Source organism: Odontesthes bonariensis, chromosome 19 (genome assembly GCF_027942865.1).
Source record: "Odontesthes bonariensis isolate fOdoBon6 chromosome 19, fOdoBon6.hap1, whole genome shotgun sequence".
Taxonomy (NCBI): Eukaryota; Metazoa; Chordata; class Actinopteri; order Atheriniformes; family Atherinopsidae; genus Odontesthes; species Odontesthes bonariensis.
Genome location: NC_134524.1, coordinates 1,225,832 through 1,247,036, shown reverse-complemented (window position 1 = coordinate 1,247,036; position 21,205 = coordinate 1,225,832). Strand labels below are relative to the sequence as shown.

Genomic DNA, 21,205 nt, shown 5'->3' with positions numbered 1-21,205 from the left:
GTGCTTAAACCAGCTGTTTGTTGTGTTTAAACCAGCTGTTTGTTGTGTTTAAACCAGCTGTTTGTTGTGTTAAACCAGCTGTTTGTTGTGTTTAAACCAGCTGTTTGTTGTGTTTAAACCAGCTGTTTGTTGTGCTTAAACCAGCTGTTTGTTGTGTTTAAACCAGCTGTTTGTTGTGCTTAAACCAGCTGTTTGTTGTGCTTAAACCAGCTGTTTGTTGTGCTTAAACCAGCTGTTTGTTGTCTTTAAACCAGCTGTTTGTTGTGCTTAAACCAGCTGTTTGTTGTGCTTAAACCAGCTGTTTGTTGTTTTTAAACCAGCTGTTTGTTGTTTTTAAACCAGCTGTTTGTTGTCTTTAAACCTGCTGTTTGTTGAGTTTAAACCAGCTGTTTGTTGTTTTTAAACCAGCTGTTTGTTGTGCTTAAACCAGCTGTTTGTTGGGTTTAAACCAGCTGTTTGTTGTCTTTAAACCTGCTGTTTGTTGAGTTTAAACCAGCTGTTTGTTGTTTTAAACCAGCTGTTTGTTGTGCTTAAACCAGCTGTTTGTTGTGCTTAAACCAGCTGTTTGTTGTGTTTAAACCAGCTGTTTGTTGTGCTTAAACCAGCTGTTTTTTGTGCTTAAACCAGCTGTTTGTTGTGTTTAAACCAGCTGTTTGTTGTGCTTAAACCAGCTGTTTGTTGTGCTTAAACCAGCTGTTTGTTGTGCTTAAACCAGCTGTTTGTTGTGCTTAAACCAGCTGTTTGTTGGGTTTAAACCAGCTGTTTGTTGTGTTTAAACCAGCTGTTTGTTGTGTTTAAACCAGCTGTTTTTTGTGCTTAAACCAGCTGTTTGTTGTGTTTAAACCAGCTGTTTGTTGTGTTTAAACCAGCTGTTTGTTGTGCTTAAACCAGCTGTTTGTTGTGCTTAAACCAGCTGTTTGTTGTGCTTAAACCAGCTGTTTGTTGTGTTTAAACCAGCTGTTTGCTGTGTTTAAACCAGCTGTTTGTTGTGTTTAAACCAGCTGTTTGTTGTGTTTAAACCAGCTGTTTGTTGTGTTTAAACCAGCTGTTTGTTGTGCTTAAACCAGCTGTTTGTTGTGCTTAAACCAGCTGTTTGTTGTGCTTAAACCAGCTGTTTGTTGTGTTTAAACCAGCTGTTTGTTGTGTTTAAACCAGCTGTTTGTTGTGTTTAAACCAGCTGTTTGTTGTGCTTAAACCAGCTGTTTGTTGTGCTTAAACCAGCTGTTTGTTGTGCTTAAACCAGCTGTTTGCTGTGTTTAAACCAGCTGTTTGCTGTGTTTAAACCAGCTGTTTGTTGTGTTTAAACCAGCTGTTTGTTGTGTCTAAACCAGCTGTTTGTTGTGTTTAAACCAGCTGTTTGTTGTGCTTAAACCAGCTGTTTGTTGTCTTTAAACCAGCTGTTTGTTGTCTTTAAACCAGCTGTTTGTTGTGCTTAAACCAGCTGATTGTTGTGCTTAAACCAGCTGTTTGTTGTGTTTAAACCAGCTGTTTGTTGTGCTTAAACCAGCTGTTTGTTGTGCTTAAACCAGCTGTTTGTTGTGCTTAAACCAGCTGTTTGTTGTCTTTAAACCAGCTGTTTGTTGTGCTTAAACCAGCTGTTTGTTGTGCTTAAACCAGCTGTTTGTTGTGCTTAAACCAGCTGTTTGTTGTGCTTAAACCAGCTGTTTGTTGAGTTTAAACCAGCTGTTTGTTGTGCTTAAACCAGCTGTTTGTTGTGCTTAAACCAGCTGTTTGTTGTGCTTAAACCAGCTGTTTGTTGTTTTTAAACCAGCTGTTTGTTGTGCTTAAACCAGCTGTTTGTTGTGCTTAAACCAGCTGTTTGTTGTCTTTAAACCAGCTGTTTGTTGTTTAAACCAGCTGTTTGTTGTGCTTAAACCAGCTGTTTGTTGTGCTTAAACCAGCTGTTTGTTGGGTTTAAACCAGCTGTTTGTTGTGTTTAAACCAGCTGTTTGTTGTGTTTAAACCAGCTGTTTGTTGTGTCTAAACCAGCTGTTTGTTGTGCTTAAACCAGCTGTTTGTTGTGTTTAAACCAGCTGTTTGTTGTGTTTAAACCAGCTGTTTGTTGTGCTTAAACCAGCTGTTTGTTGTGCTTAAACCAGCTGTTTGTTGTGCTTAAACCAGCTGTTTGTTGTGCTTAAACCAGCTGTTTGTTGTGTTTAAACCAGCTGTTTGTTGTGCTTAAACCAGCTGTTTTTTGTGCTTAAACCAGCTGTTTGTTGTGTTTAAACCAGCTGTTTGTTGTGCTTAAACCAGCTGTTTGTTGTGCTTAAACCAGCTGTTTGTTGTGCTTAAACCAGCTGTTTGTTGTGCTTAAACCAGCTGTTTGTTGGGTTTAAACCAGCTGTTTGTTGTGTTTAAACCAGCTGTTTGTTGTGTTTAAACCAGCTGTTTTTTGTGCTTAAACCAGCTGTTTGTTGTGTTTAAACCAGCTGTTTGTTGTGTTTAAACCAGCTGTTTGTTGTGCTTAAACCAGCTGTTTGTTGTGCTTAAACCAGCTGTTTGTTGTGCTTAAACCAGCTGTTTGCTGTGTTTAAACCAGCTGTTTGTTGTGTTTAAACCAGCTGTTTGTTGTGTTTAAACCAGCTGTTTGTTGTGTTTAAACCAGCTGTTTGTTGTGCTTAAACCAGCTGTTTGTTGTGCTTAAACCAGCTGTTTGTTGTGCTTAAACCAGCTGTTTGTTGTGTTTAAACCAGCTGTTTGTTGTGTTTAAACCAGCTGTTTGTTGTGTTTAAACCAGCTGTTTGTTGTGCTTAAACCAGCTGTTTGTTGTGCTTAAACCAGCTGTTTGTTGTGCTTAAACCAGCTGTTTGCTGTGTTTAAACCAGCTGTTTGCTGTGTTTAAACCAGCTGTTTGTTGTGTTTAAACCAGCTGTTTGTTGTGTCTAAACCAGCTGTTTGTTGTGTTTAAACCAGCTGTTTGTTGTGCTTAAACCAGCTGTTTGTTGTCTTTAAACCAGCTGTTTGTTGTCTTTAAACCAGCTGTTTGTTGTGCTTAAACCAGCTGATTGTTGTGCTTAAACCAGCTGTTTGTTGTGTTTAAACCAGCTGTTTGTTGTGCTTAAACCAGCTGTTTGTTGTGCTTAAACCAGCTGTTTGTTGTGCTTAAACCAGCTGTTTGTTGTCTTTAAACCAGCTGTTTGTTGTGCTTAAACCAGCTGTTTGTTGTGCTTAAACCAGCTGTTTGTTGTGCTTAAACCAGCTGTTTGTTGTGCTTAAACCAGCTGTTTGTTGAGTTTAAACCAGCTGTTTGTTGTGCTTAAACCAGCTGTTTGTTGTGCTTAAACCAGCTGTTTGTTGTGCTTAAACCAGCTGTTTGTTGTTTTTAAACCAGCTGTTTGTTGTGCTTAAACCAGCTGTTTGTTGTGCTTAAACCAGCTGTTTGTTGTCTTTAAACCAGCTGTTTGTTGTTTAAACCAGCTGTTTGTTGTGCTTAAACCAGCTGTTTGTTGTGCTTAAACCAGCTGTTTGTTGGGTTTAAACCAGCTGTTTGTTGTGTTTAAACCAGCTGTTTGTTGTGTTTAAACCAGCTGTTTGTTGTGTCTAAACCAGCTGTTTGTTGTGCTTAAACCAGCTGTTTGTTGTGTTTAAACCAGCTGTTTGTTGTGCTTAAACCAGCTGTTTGTTGTGCTTAAACCAGCTGTTTGTTGTGCTTAAACCAGCTGTTTGTTGTGCTTAAACCAGCTGTTTGTTGTGTTTAAACCAGCTGTTTGTTGTGCTTAAACCAGCTGTTTGTTGTGCTTAAACCAGCTGTTTGTTGTGCTTAAACCAGCTGTTTGTTGAGTTTAAACCAGCTGTTTGTTGTGCTTAAACCAGCTGTTTGTTGTGTTTAAACCAGCTGTTTGTTGTGCTTAAACCAGCTGTTTGTTGTGCTTAAACCAGCTGTTTGTTGTGTCTAAACCAGCTGTTTGTTGTGTTTAAACCAGCTGTTTGTTGTGCTTAAACCAGCTGTTTGTTGTGTTTAAACCAGCTGTTTGTTGTGTTTAAACCAGCTGTTTGTTGTGCTTAAACCAGCTGTTTGTTGTCTTTAAACCAGCTGTTTGTTGTCTTTAAACCAGCTGTTTGTTGTGCTTAAACCAGCTGATTGTTGTGCTTAAACCAGCTGTTTGTTGTGCTTAAACCAGCTGTTTGTTGTGCTTAAACCAGCTGTTTGTTGTGTTTAAACCAGCTGTTTGTTGTGCTTAAACCAGCTGTTTGTTGTCTTTAAACCAGCTGTTTGTTGTTTTTAAACCAGCTGTTTGTTGTGCTTAAACCAGCTGTTTGTTGTTATTAAACCAGCTGTTTGTTGTGCTTAAACCAGCTGTTTGTTGTGCTTAAACCAGCTGTTTGTTGTGCTTAAACCAGCTGTTTGTTGTGCTTAAACCAGCTGTTTGTTGTGTTTAAACCAGCTGTTTGTTGTGCTTAAACCAGCTGTTTGTTGTGCTTAAACCAGCTGTTTGTTGTGCTTAAACCAGCTGTTTGTTGAGTTTAAACCAGCTGTTTGTTGTGCTTAAACCAGCTGTTTGTTGTGTTTAAACCAGCTGTTTGTTGTGCTTAAACCAGCTGTTTGTTGTGCTTAAACCAGCTGTTTGTTGTGTCTAAACCAGCTGTTTGTTGTGTTTAAACCAGCTGTTTGTTGTGCTTAAACCAGCTGTTTGTTGTGTTTAAACCAGCTGTTTGTTGTGTTTAAACCAGCTGTTTGTTGTGCTTAAACCAGCTGTTTGTTGTCTTTAAACCAGCTGTTTGTTGTCTTTAAACCAGCTGTTTGTTGTGCTTAAACCAGCTGATTGTTGTGCTTAAACCAGCTGTTTGTTGTGCTTAAACCAGCTGTTTGTTGTGCTTAAACCAGCTGTTTGTTGTGTTTAAACCAGCTGTTTGTTGTGCTTAAACCAGCTGTTTGTTGTCTTTAAACCAGCTGTTTGTTGTTTTTAAACCAGCTGTTTGTTGTGCTTAAACCAGCTGTTTGTTGTTATTAAACCAGCTGTTTGTTGTGCTTAAACCAGCTGTTTGTTGTGCTTAAACCAGCTGTTTGTTGTGCTTAAACCAGCTGTTTGTTGTGCTTAAACCAGCTGTTTGTTGTCTTTAAACCAGCTGTTTGTTGTGTTTAAACCAGCTGTTTGTTGTGCTTAAACCAGCTGTTTGTTGTGTTTAAACCAGCTGTTTGTTGTGTTTAAACCAGCTGTTTGTTGTGTCTAAACCAGCTGTTTGTTGTGCTTAAACCAGCTGTTTGTTGTGTTCAAACCAGCTGTTTGTTGTGCTTAAACCAGCTGTTTGTTGTGCTTAAACCAGCTGTTTGTTGTTTAAACCAGCTGTTTGTTGTGCTTAAACCAGCTGTTTGTTGTGCTTAAACCAGCTGTTTGTTGAGTTTAAACCAGCTGTTTGTTGTGCTTAAACCAGCTGTTTGTTGGGTTTAAACCAGCTGTTTGTTGTGTTTAAACCAGCTGTTTGTTGTGTCTAAACCAGCTGTTTGTTGTGCTTAAACCAGCTGTTTGTTGTGCTTAAACCAGCTGTTTGTTGTGCTTAAACCAGCTGTTTGTTGTGTTTAAACCAGCTGTTTGTTGTGCTTAAACCAGCTGTTTGTTGTGTTTAAACCAGCTGTTTGTTGTGCTTAAACCAGCTGTTTGTTGTGCTTAAACCAGCTGTTTGTTGTGCTTAAACCAGCTGTTTGTTGTGCTTAAACCAGCTGTTTGTTGTGCTTAAACCAGCTGTTTGTTGTGTTTAAACCAGCTGTTTGTTGTGCTTAAACCAGCTGTTTGTTGTGCTTAAACCAGCTGTTTGTTGTGCTTAAACCAGCTGTTTGTTGTGCTTAAACCAGCTGTTTGTTGTGCTTAAACCAGCTGTTTGTTGAGTTTAAACCAGCTGTTTGTTGTGCTTAAACCAGCTGTTTGTTGTGTTTAAACCAGCTGTTTGTTGTGCTTAAACCAGCTGTTTGTTGTGCTTAAACCAGCTGTTTGTTGTGTCTAAACCAGCTGTTTGTTGTGCTTAAACCAGCTGTTTGTTGTGTTTAAACCAGCTGTTTGTTGTGTTTAAACCAGCTGTTTGTTGTGTTTAAACCAGCTGTTTGTTGTGCTTAAACCAGCTGTTTGTTGTCTTTAAACCAGCTGTTTGTTGTGCTTAAACCAGCTGTTTGTTGTGCTTAAACCAGCTGTTTGTTGTTTTTAAACCAGCTGTTTGTTGTTTTTAAACCAGCTGTTTGTTGTCTTTAAACCTGCTGTTTGTTGAGTTTAAACCAGCTGTTTGTTGTTTTTAAACCAGCTGTTTGTTGTGCTTAAACCAGCTGTTTGTTGGGTTTAAACCAGCTGTTTGTTGTCTTTAAACCTGCTGTTTGTTGAGTTTAAACCAGCTGTTTGTTGTTTTTAAACCAGCTGTTTGTTGTGCTTAAACCAGCTGTTTGTTGTGCTTAAACCAGCTGTTTGTTGTGTTTAAACCAGCTGTTTGTTGTGCTTAAACCAGCTGTTTTTTGTGCTTAAACCAGCTGTTTGTTGTGTTTAAACCAGCTGTTTGTTGTGCTTAAACCAGCTGTTTGTTGTGCTTAAACCAGCTGTTTGTTGTGCTTAAACCAGCTGTTTGTTGTGCTTAAACCAGCTGTTTGTTGGGTTTAAACCAGCTGTTTGTTGTGTTTAAACCAGCTGTTTGTTGTGTTTAAACCAGCTGTTTTTTGTGCTTAAACCAGCTGTTTGTTGTGTTTAAACCAGCTGTTTGTTGTGTTTAAACCAGCTGTTTGTTGTGCTTAAACCAGCTGTTTGTTGTGCTTAAACCAGCTGTTTGTTGTGCTTAAACCAGCTGTTTGTTGTGTTTAAACCAGCTGTTTGCTGTGTTTAAACCAGCTGTTTGTTGTGTTTAAACCAGCTGTTTGTTGTGTTTAAACCAGCTGTTTGTTGTGTTTAAACCAGCTGTTTGTTGTGCTTAAACCAGCTGTTTGTTGTGCTTAAACCAGCTGTTTGTTGTGCTTAAACCAGCTGTTTGTTGTGTTTAAACCAGCTGTTTGTTGTGTTTAAACCAGCTGTTTGTTGTGTTTAAACCAGCTGTTTGTTGTGCTTAAACCAGCTGTTTGTTGTGCTTAAACCAGCTGTTTGTTGTGCTTAAACCAGCTGTTTGCTGTGTTTAAACCAGCTGTTTGCTGTGTTTAAACCAGCTGTTTGTTGTGTTTAAACCAGCTGTTTGTTGTGTCTAAACCAGCTGTTTGTTGTGTTTAAACCAGCTGTTTGTTGTGCTTAAACCAGCTGTTTGTTGTCTTTAAACCAGCTGTTTGTTGTCTTTAAACCAGCTGTTTGTTGTGCTTAAACCAGCTGATTGTTGTGCTTAAACCAGCTGTTTGTTGTGTTTAAACCAGCTGTTTGTTGTGCTTAAACCAGCTGTTTGTTGTGCTTAAACCAGCTGTTTGTTGTGCTTAAACCAGCTGTTTGTTGTCTTTAAACCAGCTGTTTGTTGTGCTTAAACCAGCTGTTTGTTGTGCTTAAACCAGCTGTTTGTTGTGCTTAAACCAGCTGTTTGTTGTGCTTAAACCAGCTGTTTGTTGAGTTTAAACCAGCTGTTTGTTGTGCTTAAACCAGCTGTTTGTTGTGCTTAAACCAGCTGTTTGTTGTGCTTAAACCAGCTGTTTGTTGTTTTTAAACCAGCTGTTTGTTGTGCTTAAACCAGCTGTTTGTTGTGCTTAAACCAGCTGTTTGTTGTCTTTAAACCAGCTGTTTGTTGTTTAAACCAGCTGTTTGTTGTGCTTAAACCAGCTGTTTGTTGTGCTTAAACCAGCTGTTTGTTGGGTTTAAACCAGCTGTTTGTTGTGTTTAAACCAGCTGTTTGTTGTGTTTAAACCAGCTGTTTGTTGTGTCTAAACCAGCTGTTTGTTGTGCTTAAACCAGCTGTTTGTTGTGTTTAAACCAGCTGTTTGTTGTGTTTAAACCAGCTGTTTGTTGTGCTTAAACCAGCTGTTTGTTGTGCTTAAACCAGCTGTTTGTTGTGCTTAAACCAGCTGTTTGTTGTGCTTAAACCAGCTGTTTGTTGTGTTTAAACCAGCTGTTTGTTGTGCTTAAACCAGCTGTTTTTTGTGCTTAAACCAGCTGTTTGTTGTGTTTAAACCAGCTGTTTGTTGTGCTTAAACCAGCTGTTTGTTGTGCTTAAACCAGCTGTTTGTTGTGCTTAAACCAGCTGTTTGTTGTGCTTAAACCAGCTGTTTGTTGGGTTTAAACCAGCTGTTTGTTGTGTTTAAACCAGCTGTTTGTTGTGTTTAAACCAGCTGTTTTTTGTGCTTAAACCAGCTGTTTGTTGTGTTTAAACCAGCTGTTTGTTGTGTTTAAACCAGCTGTTTGTTGTGCTTAAACCAGCTGTTTGTTGTGCTTAAACCAGCTGTTTGTTGTGCTTAAACCAGCTGTTTGCTGTGTTTAAACCAGCTGTTTGTTGTGTTTAAACCAGCTGTTTGTTGTGTTTAAACCAGCTGTTTGTTGTGTTTAAACCAGCTGTTTGTTGTGCTTAAACCAGCTGTTTGTTGTGCTTAAACCAGCTGTTTGTTGTGCTTAAACCAGCTGTTTGTTGTGTTTAAACCAGCTGTTTGTTGTGTTTAAACCAGCTGTTTGTTGTGTTTAAACCAGCTGTTTGTTGTGCTTAAACCAGCTGTTTGTTGTGCTTAAACCAGCTGTTTGTTGTGCTTAAACCAGCTGTTTGCTGTGTTTAAACCAGCTGTTTGCTGTGTTTAAACCAGCTGTTTGTTGTGTTTAAACCAGCTGTTTGTTGTGTCTAAACCAGCTGTTTGTTGTGTTTAAACCAGCTGTTTGTTGTGCTTAAACCAGCTGTTTGTTGTCTTTAAACCAGCTGTTTGTTGTCTTTAAACCAGCTGTTTGTTGTGCTTAAACCAGCTGATTGTTGTGCTTAAACCAGCTGTTTGTTGTGTTTAAACCAGCTGTTTGTTGTGCTTAAACCAGCTGTTTGTTGTGCTTAAACCAGCTGTTTGTTGTGCTTAAACCAGCTGTTTGTTGTCTTTAAACCAGCTGTTTGTTGTGCTTAAACCAGCTGTTTGTTGTGCTTAAACCAGCTGTTTGTTGTGCTTAAACCAGCTGTTTGTTGTGCTTAAACCAGCTGTTTGTTGAGTTTAAACCAGCTGTTTGTTGTGCTTAAACCAGCTGTTTGTTGTGCTTAAACCAGCTGTTTGTTGTGCTTAAACCAGCTGTTTGTTGTTTTTAAACCAGCTGTTTGTTGTGCTTAAACCAGCTGTTTGTTGTGCTTAAACCAGCTGTTTGTTGTCTTTAAACCAGCTGTTTGTTGTTTAAACCAGCTGTTTGTTGTGCTTAAACCAGCTGTTTGTTGTGCTTAAACCAGCTGTTTGTTGGGTTTAAACCAGCTGTTTGTTGTGTTTAAACCAGCTGTTTGTTGTGTTTAAACCAGCTGTTTGTTGTGTCTAAACCAGCTGTTTGTTGTGCTTAAACCAGCTGTTTGTTGTGTTTAAACCAGCTGTTTGTTGTGCTTAAACCAGCTGTTTGTTGTGCTTAAACCAGCTGTTTGTTGTGCTTAAACCAGCTGTTTGTTGTGCTTAAACCAGCTGTTTGTTGTGTTTAAACCAGCTGTTTGTTGTGCTTAAACCAGCTGTTTGTTGTGCTTAAACCAGCTGTTTGTTGTGCTTAAACCAGCTGTTTGTTGAGTTTAAACCAGCTGTTTGTTGTGCTTAAACCAGCTGTTTGTTGTGTTTAAACCAGCTGTTTGTTGTGCTTAAACCAGCTGTTTGTTGTGCTTAAACCAGCTGTTTGTTGTGTCTAAACCAGCTGTTTGTTGTGTTTAAACCAGCTGTTTGTTGTGCTTAAACCAGCTGTTTGTTGTGTTTAAACCAGCTGTTTGTTGTGTTTAAACCAGCTGTTTGTTGTGCTTAAACCAGCTGTTTGTTGTCTTTAAACCAGCTGTTTGTTGTCTTTAAACCAGCTGTTTGTTGTGCTTAAACCAGCTGATTGTTGTGCTTAAACCAGCTGTTTGTTGTGCTTAAACCAGCTGTTTGTTGTGCTTAAACCAGCTGTTTGTTGTGTTTAAACCAGCTGTTTGTTGTGCTTAAACCAGCTGTTTGTTGTCTTTAAACCAGCTGTTTGTTGTTTTTAAACCAGCTGTTTGTTGTGCTTAAACCAGCTGTTTGTTGTTATTAAACCAGCTGTTTGTTGTGCTTAAACCAGCTGTTTGTTGTGCTTAAACCAGCTGTTTGTTGTGCTTAAACCAGCTGTTTGTTGTGCTTAAACCAGCTGTTTGTTGTGTTTAAACCAGCTGTTTGTTGTGCTTAAACCAGCTGTTTGTTGTGCTTAAACCAGCTGTTTGTTGTGCTTAAACCAGCTGTTTGTTGAGTTTAAACCAGCTGTTTGTTGTGCTTAAACCAGCTGTTTGTTGTGTTTAAACCAGCTGTTTGTTGTGCTTAAACCAGCTGTTTGTTGTGCTTAAACCAGCTGTTTGTTGTGTCTAAACCAGCTGTTTGTTGTGTTTAAACCAGCTGTTTGTTGTGCTTAAACCAGCTGTTTGTTGTGTTTAAACCAGCTGTTTGTTGTGTTTAAACCAGCTGTTTGTTGTGCTTAAACCAGCTGTTTGTTGTCTTTAAACCAGCTGTTTGTTGTCTTTAAACCAGCTGTTTGTTGTGCTTAAACCAGCTGATTGTTGTGCTTAAACCAGCTGTTTGTTGTGCTTAAACCAGCTGTTTGTTGTGCTTAAACCAGCTGTTTGTTGTGTTTAAACCAGCTGTTTGTTGTGCTTAAACCAGCTGTTTGTTGTCTTTAAACCAGCTGTTTGTTGTTTTTAAACCAGCTGTTTGTTGTGCTTAAACCAGCTGTTTGTTGTTATTAAACCAGCTGTTTGTTGTGCTTAAACCAGCTGTTTGTTGTGCTTAAACCAGCTGTTTGTTGTGCTTAAACCAGCTGTTTGTTGTGCTTAAACCAGCTGTTTGTTGTCTTTAAACCAGCTGTTTGTTGTGTTTAAACCAGCTGTTTGTTGTGCTTAAACCAGCTGTTTGTTGTGTTTAAACCAGCTGTTTGTTGTGTTTAAACCAGCTGTTTGTTGTGTCTAAACCAGCTGTTTGTTGTGCTTAAACCAGCTGTTTGTTGTGTTCAAACCAGCTGTTTGTTGTGCTTAAACCAGCTGTTTGTTGTGCTTAAACCAGCTGTTTGTTGTTTAAACCAGCTGTTTGTTGTGCTTAAACCAGCTGTTTGTTGTGCTTAAACCAGCTGTTTGTTGAGTTTAAACCAGCTGTTTGTTGTGCTTAAACCAGCTGTTTGTTGGGTTTAAACCAGCTGTTTGTTGTGTTTAAACCAGCTGTTTGTTGTGTCTAAACCAGCTGTTTGTTGTGCTTAAACCAGCTGTTTGTTGTGCTTAAACCAGCTGTTTGTTGTGCTTAAACCAGCTGTTTGTTGTGTTTAAACCAGCTGTTTGTTGTGCTTAAACCAGCTGTTTGTTGTGTTTAAACCAGCTGTTTGTTGTGCTTAAACCAGCTGTTTGTTGTGCTTAAACCAGCTGTTTGTTGTGCTTAAACCAGCTGTTTGTTGTGCTTAAACCAGCTGTTTGTTGTGCTTAAACCAGCTGTTTGTTGTGTTTAAACCAGCTGTTTGTTGTGCTTAAACCAGCTGTTTGTTGTGCTTAAACCAGCTGTTTGTTGTGCTTAAACCAGCTGTTTGTTGTGCTTAAACCAGCTGTTTGTTGTGCTTAAACCAGCTGTTTGTTGAGTTTAAACCAGCTGTTTGTTGTGCTTAAACCAGCTGTTTGTTGTGTTTAAACCAGCTGTTTGTTGTGCTTAAACCAGCTGTTTGTTGTGCTTAAACCAGCTGTTTGTTGTGTCTAAACCAGCTGTTTGTTGTGCTTAAACCAGCTGTTTGTTGTGTTTAAACCAGCTGTTTGTTGTGTTTAAACCAGCTGTTTGTTGTGTTTAAACCAGCTGTTTGTTGTGCTTAAACCAGCTGTTTGTTGTCTTTAAACCAGCTGTTTGTTGTCTTTAAACCAGCTGTTTGTTGTGTTTAAACCAGCTGTTTGTTGTGCTTAAACCAGCTGTTTGTTGTCTTTAAACCAGCTGTTTGTTGTCTTTAAACCAGCTGTTTGTTGTGCTTAAACCAGCTGATTGTTGTGCTTAAACCAGCTGTTTGTTGTGTCTAAACCAGCTGTTTGTTGTGTTTAAACCAGCTGTTTGTTGTGCTTAAACCAGCTGTTTGTTGTGCTTAAACCAGCTGTTTGTTGTGCTTAAACCAGCTGTTTGCTGTGTTTAAACCAGCTGTTTGTTGTGTTTAAACCAGCTGTTTGTTGTCTTTAAACCAGCTGTTTGTTGTGTCTAAACCAGCTGTTTGTTGTGTCTAAACCAGCTGTTTGCTGTGTTTAAACCAGCTGTTTGTTGTGTCTAAACCAGCTGTTTGCTGTGTTTAAACCAGCTGTTTGTTGTGTCTAAACCAGCTGTTTGCTGTGTTTAAACCAGCTGTTTGTTGTGTTTAAACCAGCTGTTTGTTGTGTTTAAACCAGCTGTTTGTTGTCTTTAAACCAGCTGTTTGTTGTGTTTAAACCAGCTGTTTGTTGTGTTTAAACCAGCTGTTTGTTGTGCTTAAACCAGCTGTTTGTTGTGTTTAAACCAGCTGTTTGTTGTGTTTAAACCAGCTGTTTGTTGTGTCTAAACCAGCTGTTTGTTGTGTCTAAACCAGCTGTTTGTTGTGCTTAAACCAGCTGTTTGTTGTGCTTAAACCAGCTGTTTGTTGTGCTTAAACCAGCTGTTTGTTGTGCTTAAACCAGCTGTTTGTTGTGTTTAAACCAGCTGTTTGTTGTGCTTAAACCAGCTGTTTGTTGTCTTTAAACCAGCTGTTTGTTGTGTTTAAACCAGCTGTTTGTTGTGCTTAAACCAGCTGTTTGTTGTTTTTAAACCAGCTGTTTGTTGTGCTTAAACCAGCTGTTTGTTGTGCTTAAACCAGCTGTTTGTTGTCTTTAAACCAGCTGTTTGTTGTTTAAACCAGCTGTTTGTTGTGCTTAAACCAGCTGTTTGTTGTGCTTAAACCAGCTGTTTGTTGGGTTTAAACCAGCTGTTTGTTGTGTTTAAACCAGCTGTTTGTTGTGTTTAAACCAGCTGTTTGTTGTGTCTAAACCAGCTGTTTGTTGTGCTTAAACCAGCTGTTTGTTGTGTTTAAACCAGCTGTTTGTTGTGCTTAAACCAGCTGTTTGTTGTGCTTAAACCAGCTGTTTGTTGTGCTTAAACCAGCTGTTTGTTGTGCTTAAACCAGCTGTTTGTTGTGTTTAAACCAGCTGTTTGTTGTGCTTAAACCAGCTGTTTGTTGTGCTTAAACCAGCTGTTTGTTGTGCTTAAACCAGCTGTTTGTTGAGTTTAAACCAGCTGTTTGTTGTGCTTAAACCAGCTGTTTGTTGTGTTTAAACCAGCTGTTTGTTGTGCTTAAACCAGCTGTTTGTTGTGCTTAAACCAGCTGTTTGTTGTGTCTAAACCAGCTGTTTGTTGTGTTTAAACCAGCTGTTTGTTGTGCTTAAACCAGCTGTTTGTTGTGTTTAAACCAGCTGTTTGTTGTGTTTAAACCAGCTGTTTGTTGTGCTTAAACCAGCTGTTTGTTGTCTTTAAACCAGCTGTTTGTTGTCTTTAAACCAGCTGTTTGTTGTGCTTAAACCAGCTGATTGTTGTGCTTAAACCAGCTGTTTGTTGTGCTTAAACCAGCTGTTTGTTGTGCTTAAACCAGCTGTTTGTTGTGTTTAAACCAGCTGTTTGTTGTGCTTAAACCAGCTGTTTGTTGTCTTTAAACCAGCTGTTTGTTGTTTTTAAACCAGCTGTTTGTTGTGCTTAAACCAGCTGTTTGTTGTTATTAAACCAGCTGTTTGTTGTGCTTAAACCAGCTGTTTGTTGTGCTTAAACCAGCTGTTTGTTGTGCTTAAACCAGCTGTTTGTTGTGCTTAAACCAGCTGTTTGTTGTGTTTAAACCAGCTGTTTGTTGTGCTTAAACCAGCTGTTTGTTGTGCTTAAACCAGCTGTTTGTTGTGCTTAAACCAGCTGTTTGTTGAGTTTAAACCAGCTGTTTGTTGTGCTTAAACCAGCTGTTTGTTGTGTTTAAACCAGCTGTTTGTTGTGCTTAAACCAGCTGTTTGTTGTGCTTAAACCAGCTGTTTGTTGTGTCTAAACCAGCTGTTTGTTGTGTTTAAACCAGCTGTTTGTTGTGCTTAAACCAGCTGTTTGTTGTGTTTAAACCAGCTGTTTGTTGTGTTTAAACCAGCTGTTTGTTGTGCTTAAACCAGCTGTTTGTTGTCTTTAAACCAGCTGTTTGTTGTCTTTAAACCAGCTGTTTGTTGTGCTTAAACCAGCTGATTGTTGTGCTTAAACCAGCTGTTTGTTGTGCTTAAACCAGCTGTTTGTTGTGCTTAAACCAGCTGTTTGTTGTGTTTAAACCAGCTGTTTGTTGTGCTTAAACCAGCTGTTTGTTGTCTTTAAACCAGCTGTTTGTTGTTTTTAAACCAGCTGTTTGTTGTGCTTAAACCAGCTGTTTGTTGTTATTAAACCAGCTGTTTGTTGTGCTTAAACCAGCTGTTTGTTGTGCTTAAACCAGCTGTTTGTTGTGCTTAAACCAGCTGTTTGTTGTGCTTAAACCAGCTGTTTGTTGTCTTTAAACCAGCTGTTTGTTGTGTTTAAACCAGCTGTTTGTTGTGCTTAAACCAGCTGTTTGTTGTGTTTAAACCAGCTGTTTGTTGTGTTTAAACCAGCTGTTTGTTGTGTCTAAACCAGCTGTTTGTTGTGCTTAAACCAGCTGTTTGTTGTGTTCAAACCAGCTGTTTGTTGTGCTTAAACCAGCTGTTTGTTGTGCTTAAACCAGCTGTTTGTTGTTTAAACCAGCTGTTTGTTGTGCTTAAACCAGCTGTTTGTTGTGCTTAAACCAGCTGTTTGTTGAGTTTAAACCAGCTGTTTGTTGTGCTTAAACCAGCTGTTTGTTGGGTTTAAACCAGCTGTTTGTTGTGTTTAAACCAGCTGTTTGTTGTGTTTAAACCAGCTGTTTGTTGTGTCTAAACCAGCTGTTTGTTGTGCTTAAACCAGCTGTTTGTTGTGCTTAAACCAGCTGTTTGTTGTGCTTAAACCAGCTGTTTGTTGTGTTTAAACCAGCTGTTTGTTGTGCTTAAACCAGCTGTTTGTTGTGTTTAAACCAGCTGTTTGTTGTGCTTAAACCAGCTGTTTGTTGTGCTTAAACCAGCTGTTTGTTGTGCTTAAACCAGCTGTTTGTTGTGCTTAAACCAGCTGTTTGTTGTGCTTAAACCAGCTGTTTGTTGTGTTTAAACCAGCTGTTTGTTGTGCTTAAACCAGCTGTTTGTTGTGCTTAAACCAGCTGTTTGTTGTGCTTAAACCAGCTGTTTGTTGTGCTTAAACCAGCTGTTTGTTGTGCTTAAACCAGCTGTTTGTTGAGTTTAAACCAGCTGTTTGTTGTGCTTAAACCAGCTGTTTGTTGTGTTTAAACCAGCTGTTTGTTGTGCTTAAACCAGCTGTTTGTTGTGTCTAAACCAGCTGTTTGTTGTGCTTAAACCAGCTGTTTGTTGTGTTTAAACCAGCTGTTTGTTGTGTTTAAACCAGCTGTTTGTTGTGTTTAAACCAGCTGTTTGTTGTGCTTAAACCAGCTGTTTGTTGTCTTTAAACCAGCTGTTTGTTGTCTTTAAACCAGCTGTTTGTTGTGTTTAAACCAGCTGTTTGTTGTGCTTAAACCAGCTGTTTGTTGTCTTTAAACCAGCTGTTTGTTGTCTTTAAACCAGCTGTTTGTTGTGCTTAAACCAGCTGATTGTTGTGCTTAAACCAGCTGTTTGTTGTGTCTAAACCAGCTGTTTGTTGTGTTTAAACCAGCTGTTTGTTGTGCTTAAACCAGCTGTTTGTTGTGCTTAAACCAGCTGTTTGTTGTGCTTAAACCAGCTGTTTGCTGTGTTTAAACCAGCTGTTTGTTGTGTTTAAACCAGCTGTTTGTTGTCTTTAAACCAGCTGTTTGTTGTGTCTAAACCAGCTGTTTGTTGTGTCTAAACCAGCTGTTTGCTGTGTTTAAACCAGCTGTTTGTTGTGTCTAAACCAGCTGTTTGCTGTTTAAACCAGCTGTTTGTTGTGTCTAAACCAGCTGTTTGCTGTGTTTAAACCAGCTGTTTGTTGTGTTTAAACCAGCTGTTTGTTGTGTTTAAACCAGCTGTTTGTTGTCTTTAAACCAGCTGTTTGTTGTGTTTAAACCAGCTGTTTGTTGTGTTTAAACCAGCTGTTTGTTGTGCTTAAACCAGCTGTTTGTTGTGTTTAAACCAGCTGTTTGTTGTGTTTAAACCAGCTGTTTGTTGTGTCTAAACCAGCTGTTTGTTGTGTCTAAACCAGCTGTTTGTTGTGCTTAAACCAGCTGTTTGTTGTGCTTAAACCAGCTGTTTGTTGTGCTTAAACCAGCTGTTTGTTGTGCTTAAACCAGCTGTTTGTTGTGCTTAAACCAGCTGTTTGTTGTGTTTAAACCAGCTGTTTGTTGTGCTTAAACCAGCTGTTTGTTGTCTTTAAACCAGCTGTTTGTTGTGTTTAAACCAGCTGTTTGTTGTTTTTAAACCAGCTGTTTGTTGTGCTTAAACCAGCTGTTTGTTGTGCTTAAACCAGCTGTTTGTTGTTATTAAACCAGCTGTTTGTTGTGCTTAAACCAGCTGTTTGTTGTGCTTAAACCAGCTGTTTGTTGTTTTTAAACCAGCTGTTTGTTGTTTTTAAACCAGCTGTTTGTTGTTTTTAAACCAGCTGTTTGTTGTGCTTAAACCAGCTGTTTGTTGTGCTTAAACCAGCTGTTTGTTGTTATTAAACCAGCTGTTTGTTGTTATTAAACCAGCTGTTTGTTGTGCTTAAACCAGCTGTTTGTTGTGCTTAAACCAGCTGTTTGTTGTGCTTAAACCAGCTGTTTGTTGTCTTTAAACCAGCTGTTTGTTGTGTTTAAACCAGCTGTTTGTTGTGCTTAAACCAGCTTATTGTTGTGCTTAAACCAGCTGTTTGTTGTGCTTAAACCAGCTGTTTGTTGTGCTTAAACCAGCTGTTTGTTGTGCTTAAACCAGCTGTTTGTTGTCTTTAAACCAGCTGTTTGTTGTGTTTAAACCAGCTGTTTGTTGTGCTTAAACCAGCTGTTTGTTGTGTTTAAACCAGCTGTTTGTTGTGTTTAAACCAGCTGTTTGTTGTGTCTAAACCAGCTGTTTGTTGTGCTTAAACCAGCTGTTTGTTGTGTTCAAACCAGCTGTTTGTTGTGCTTAAACCAGCTGTTTGTTGTGCTTAAACCAGCTGTTTGTTGAGTTTAAACCAGCTGTTTGTTGTGCTTAAACCAGCTGTTTGTTGTGCTTAAACCAGCTGTTTGTTGTGTTTAAACCAGCTGTTTGTTGTGCTTAAACCAGCTGATTGCTGATTTTAAACCCACTGCTGCCCCCCTGTGGACGAGCAGCTCAGTCCAGGAACGGATTATATGTCCAGATGAGACTCTGATCAGGGCTCCTGTGTTTACGACGACACGTTCAAACTAAATGTGTTCATGTCAGAGTAAAGAACTAAAGATGCACCTGAGCATTACGGACCCTGAAATCAAAGTGTGGAACTTTAACCATTTAACTTAGGTTAGTGGAAATATTCACCTGGAACACAATAAATCTGCAGATTACCTCTGGGTACGACCACTCTGGAGAGAAGTCTGTGATGGAGGCGAGCCGCGTGGAGGAGGAGGGCATCGGGTGAGGGAAGGGCAGGAAGGAGGAGGAGGGCGAGGGCTGCGGCGGCACCACGTATCGGACCCCCGTCGGGAACACGGCCGGACCGGGAGAGGCGGTGGACGTGGCGGTCGTAGCGGCGGCGGGGGCAGCGGCGGCGGGATTGGCCTCCTCGGTGATGAGGTCAGAGATGAGGTCGGGAAACTGGCTGTCAAAGGAGATGTCGAGCTCCTCCCCTCCACGCTCGCCAGGCTCCGCCTGCTCCCCCGGGTGCGTGTCCATGCTGGCGTCCTCGGAGTGGTCGCCGTGCCGGCTCTCCTCCTTCACCTGGACGGGGGGCGTGGCCAGGGGAGCGGTATCCATAGCGACGGACAAGGACGGCGGCGGCCGCATGGGCTGCTGGGTCATCTCCACCGAGGGCGGGGCTTCAGGCGCGGGCAGGCGGTGGGGGGCGGGGCTGTTTGTCCGCTGCCGAGGAGACGGGCTGGTGGGGGCGTGGTCTTTCTAAATAGATAGATAATATATAAAATAAATAGATAGGTAAGTACTTTATTCATCCCAATTTGGGAAATTATTGTGTTGCAGCAACATACAGTATAAATTTATGTAAACAATTAAAGTAAAAACAAGCAAATAGAATAGAAAAATACTTTATTCATCCCCCCATGGGGGAAATTCAAATTAGTCAAGTAGCTCAACATTTTTTTAAATATTTAATGATTGTATTAACAACAATAATAATACCAATTCTAGTAAAACATACAACTACTTACTAATAATAATAATGACTAAATAAACAAATAAATAAAAATCAATCAATCAATTTGAGAAGAACTCAGCAGTCACTGTTATAAAGCCTTATGGCTATGGGAATAGAATAATAGATAATAAATAAATAGAATAGAATAAAATAAAAAATTGTGAATAAACCAAAATAAAAAAATAATAAAAACTAATAATAATAAAATAAAATAAAATGAGCTATATACAAATCTACAGTATGAAGAGTTTTTTTTTTGTTATTTTTTTTTTAGGAAAGAAATCTAGCCTATTGAGGCGGAGGGATACGGGCACAGAAAGTAGTTCCTCTGCAGACTCACCTGCAGCAGAGCCAGCTTAGTGGGCGGGGCGCTGCCTTCATCATCATCATCATCGCCTCGCCTGTCCTTCATCTCCTCTGCACCGCCCACAGCCTCCTCCCTCCCTCCCTCCGACTCCCCCAGGGGTGCCAGCTCCAGGCAGAGGGGCAGGAGGGGCGGGGCAACAGAGGAGGTGGGAGAGAGGGTGAGGGCAACGGAGGGGGGCAGAGCGGGGGAGGAGGAGCTGGAGGAGGAGGAGGAGGAGGAGGAAGGGGAGGTGGGCAGGGCCAAGTCTCTCCTGTCCACCTCGGAGGAGGAGAGGGAGGAGAGGGAGGAGGGCGGGGAGACGGAGGAGGGAGGGGTGGAGGTGGGGGAGAGGGAGAGAGCGAGGGAGGGGTGGGAGAAGGGGGAGAGAGTGGCGGGGCAGAGGGTGGAGGGGGCGGGGTGAGGACCGCCGTACGTCTGCCCCTGTTTGGGGGAGTTGAGGAAGGAGTCGGGGTCGAAGGCCGGGGGGAGGGCCGGGGGAGTCGGAGAGGAAGGGGGGGAGAGAGGGGAGGCGGTGGGGGGAGGCGGAGGGGATCGGAGGGAGGCGTTGGGGGCGAGGAGAAGGCCTCCGATGACGGGTGAGGGCAGCAGGGTGAGGGAGAGGGTGGCCACGCCGGGCGCCTGCAGGGGGGCGGGGGAGGGGCAGGACGACGGGGTGGAGGGGGAGGCCGGCTTCCCCGCCGCCGGGGGGAGGGGGGCGGGGGAGAGCAGCAGCTGGCCGAAGCTCTTTCTGGACCCCGCCTCCTCGGCTCTGGCCCCGCCTCCCCGCTGCCCTCCTCTTCCTCCGGGGATGGTGGCGGCGGCCGTCGCCATGACGATGACGGCGTTCTGAGGCAGCGCCACCGTGGCCAGGTTGCTGTGGCGGTCGCTGTAGAAGCCGCTGCCATGGTTACTCACGGCGATGGCGGCAGCCCTGTGAGGCTGAGGGGGAGACGCCGAGCTGCGGAGACAAAAAAGGTCACGTGACATCAGAGGAGGGACGCCGTGTTTACGGTTCCGTCACCTCAGGTCGCGTGACATCAGAGGAGGGACGCCGTGTTTACGGTTCCGTCACCTCAGGTCGCGTGACATCAGAGGAGGGACGCCGTGTTTACGGTTCCGTCACCTCAGGTCGCGTGACATCAGAAGAAGGACGCCGTGTTTACGGTTCCGTCACCTCAGGTCGCGTGACATCAGAGGAGGGACGCCGTGTTTACGGTTCCGTCACCTCAGGTCGCGTGACATCAGAGGAGGGACGCCGTGTTTACGGTTCCGTCACCTCAGGTCGCGTGACATCAGAAGAAGGACGCCGTGTTTACGGTTTACGTTGTGATGAGGTTCTGATCCGGCGGCTGCGTTTGGACTCACGTGGAGGAGGGGCTGGGAGACGAGGCGGGGCTGCTCTGCGCCTGCAGGTGGGGCAGTTTGGCGTCTCCTGCCCCCCCCGCCTCCCCCAGCTCAGAGGGGGGGGGCCTGCAGGAGGAGGGGGGCAGCTTGGGGGAGATGATGCGATGCTTGGTGCTGTTGCAGCGGTGGGGAATGTTCACTCCTGAAGACACTGCGGACACAAACGCAGGCGGTCGGTTTGGCCCAGACTGACCGCTGTGATGTCGCAGTGATGTCACAGTGAGGTCACAGTGATGTCACAGTGATGTCACAGTGAGGTCACAGTGAGGTCACAGCCTTACCCTGGGTGGTGTTACAGAGGCAGGTGTGTGTCCGTGGCTGTGGTTTGGTTCTCTGTCGGTCCAGGATGTGCTGGACCAGCTCCTCGATGCTGAAATCTCCCACGCCCACCGAACACTTCATGCTGTGGACTGAGCACAGGGAAAAAGCGCACGTTAAAACAAGCGCACGTTAAAAAACCGTCACGTGACCTCACGGCGCCGCCTGCAGCAGCGAACCAGGAGGGGGGCGACGTACACATGGGCTTCAGCTGGCTCAGCAGGTCGTCTCGGCTCCACCTCACGCTGTCGTGGCGGTCGGACACCGCGCACAGCAGCGGACTGCATTTCCCAGAATCCTCCAGCGAGGGCACGTTCAGGTAGTGGACCAGCACGATGTCCGGGTTCTGTGGCGGAAACACACGCAGCGGCGTCAGTTCTGGGGTCCCTCTGAGCCGACTGTTCGAGTCCAACAGATCTGTGCGTGTGCGTGTGTGTGTGTGTGTGTGCATGTGTGTGTGTGTGTGTGTGTGTGTGCATGTGTGTGTGTGTGTGTGCATGTGTGTGTGTGTGTGCGTGTGTGTGTGTGCGTGTGTGTGTGTTTCTGTGTGTGCGCTGACCTGCAGCAGCCAATAGCATCGTCTGTGGAATGTTGGCACGATGGAGGAATGGACGTAGCAGCCGTAGAGGCACTGAAACAGGGAACAGATCAGCTGTAAAACCACCTGAGCTGAGGAACCAATAACGCTTCGGTCGGTGGCGTCGTGGGTTGAGCAGCCGCCCCATGTACAGAGGCTACAGTTCTCGCTGCAGCTGGCCCCGGTT

The 21,205-nt window shown here is 42.4% G+C and overlaps 1 protein-coding gene across 4 annotated transcripts in view; it reads right to left on the bottom strand.

The window, feature by feature from the left end:
- camta2 (calmodulin binding transcription activator 2) overlaps positions 1–21,205 on the bottom strand; it is a 58,800-nt gene that overhangs the window by 32,336 nt on the left and 5,259 nt on the right. For all 4 annotated transcript variants that reach the window (XM_075450593.1, XM_075450596.1, XM_075450595.1 and 1 more), the window contains exons 6-11: positions 21,001–21,072; positions 20,640–20,787; positions 20,405–20,533; positions 20,085–20,274; positions 18,714–19,677; positions 17,569–18,117 (exon numbers count right to left, since the gene is read on the bottom strand). In XM_075450593.1, coding sequence (XP_075306708.1) covers positions 17,569–18,117; positions 18,714–19,677; positions 20,085–20,274; positions 20,405–20,533; positions 20,640–20,787; positions 21,001–21,072 — 2,052 coding nt within the window. The remainder of the gene's footprint in view (positions 1–17,568; positions 18,118–18,713; positions 19,678–20,084; positions 20,275–20,404; positions 20,534–20,639; positions 20,788–21,000; positions 21,073–21,205) is intronic.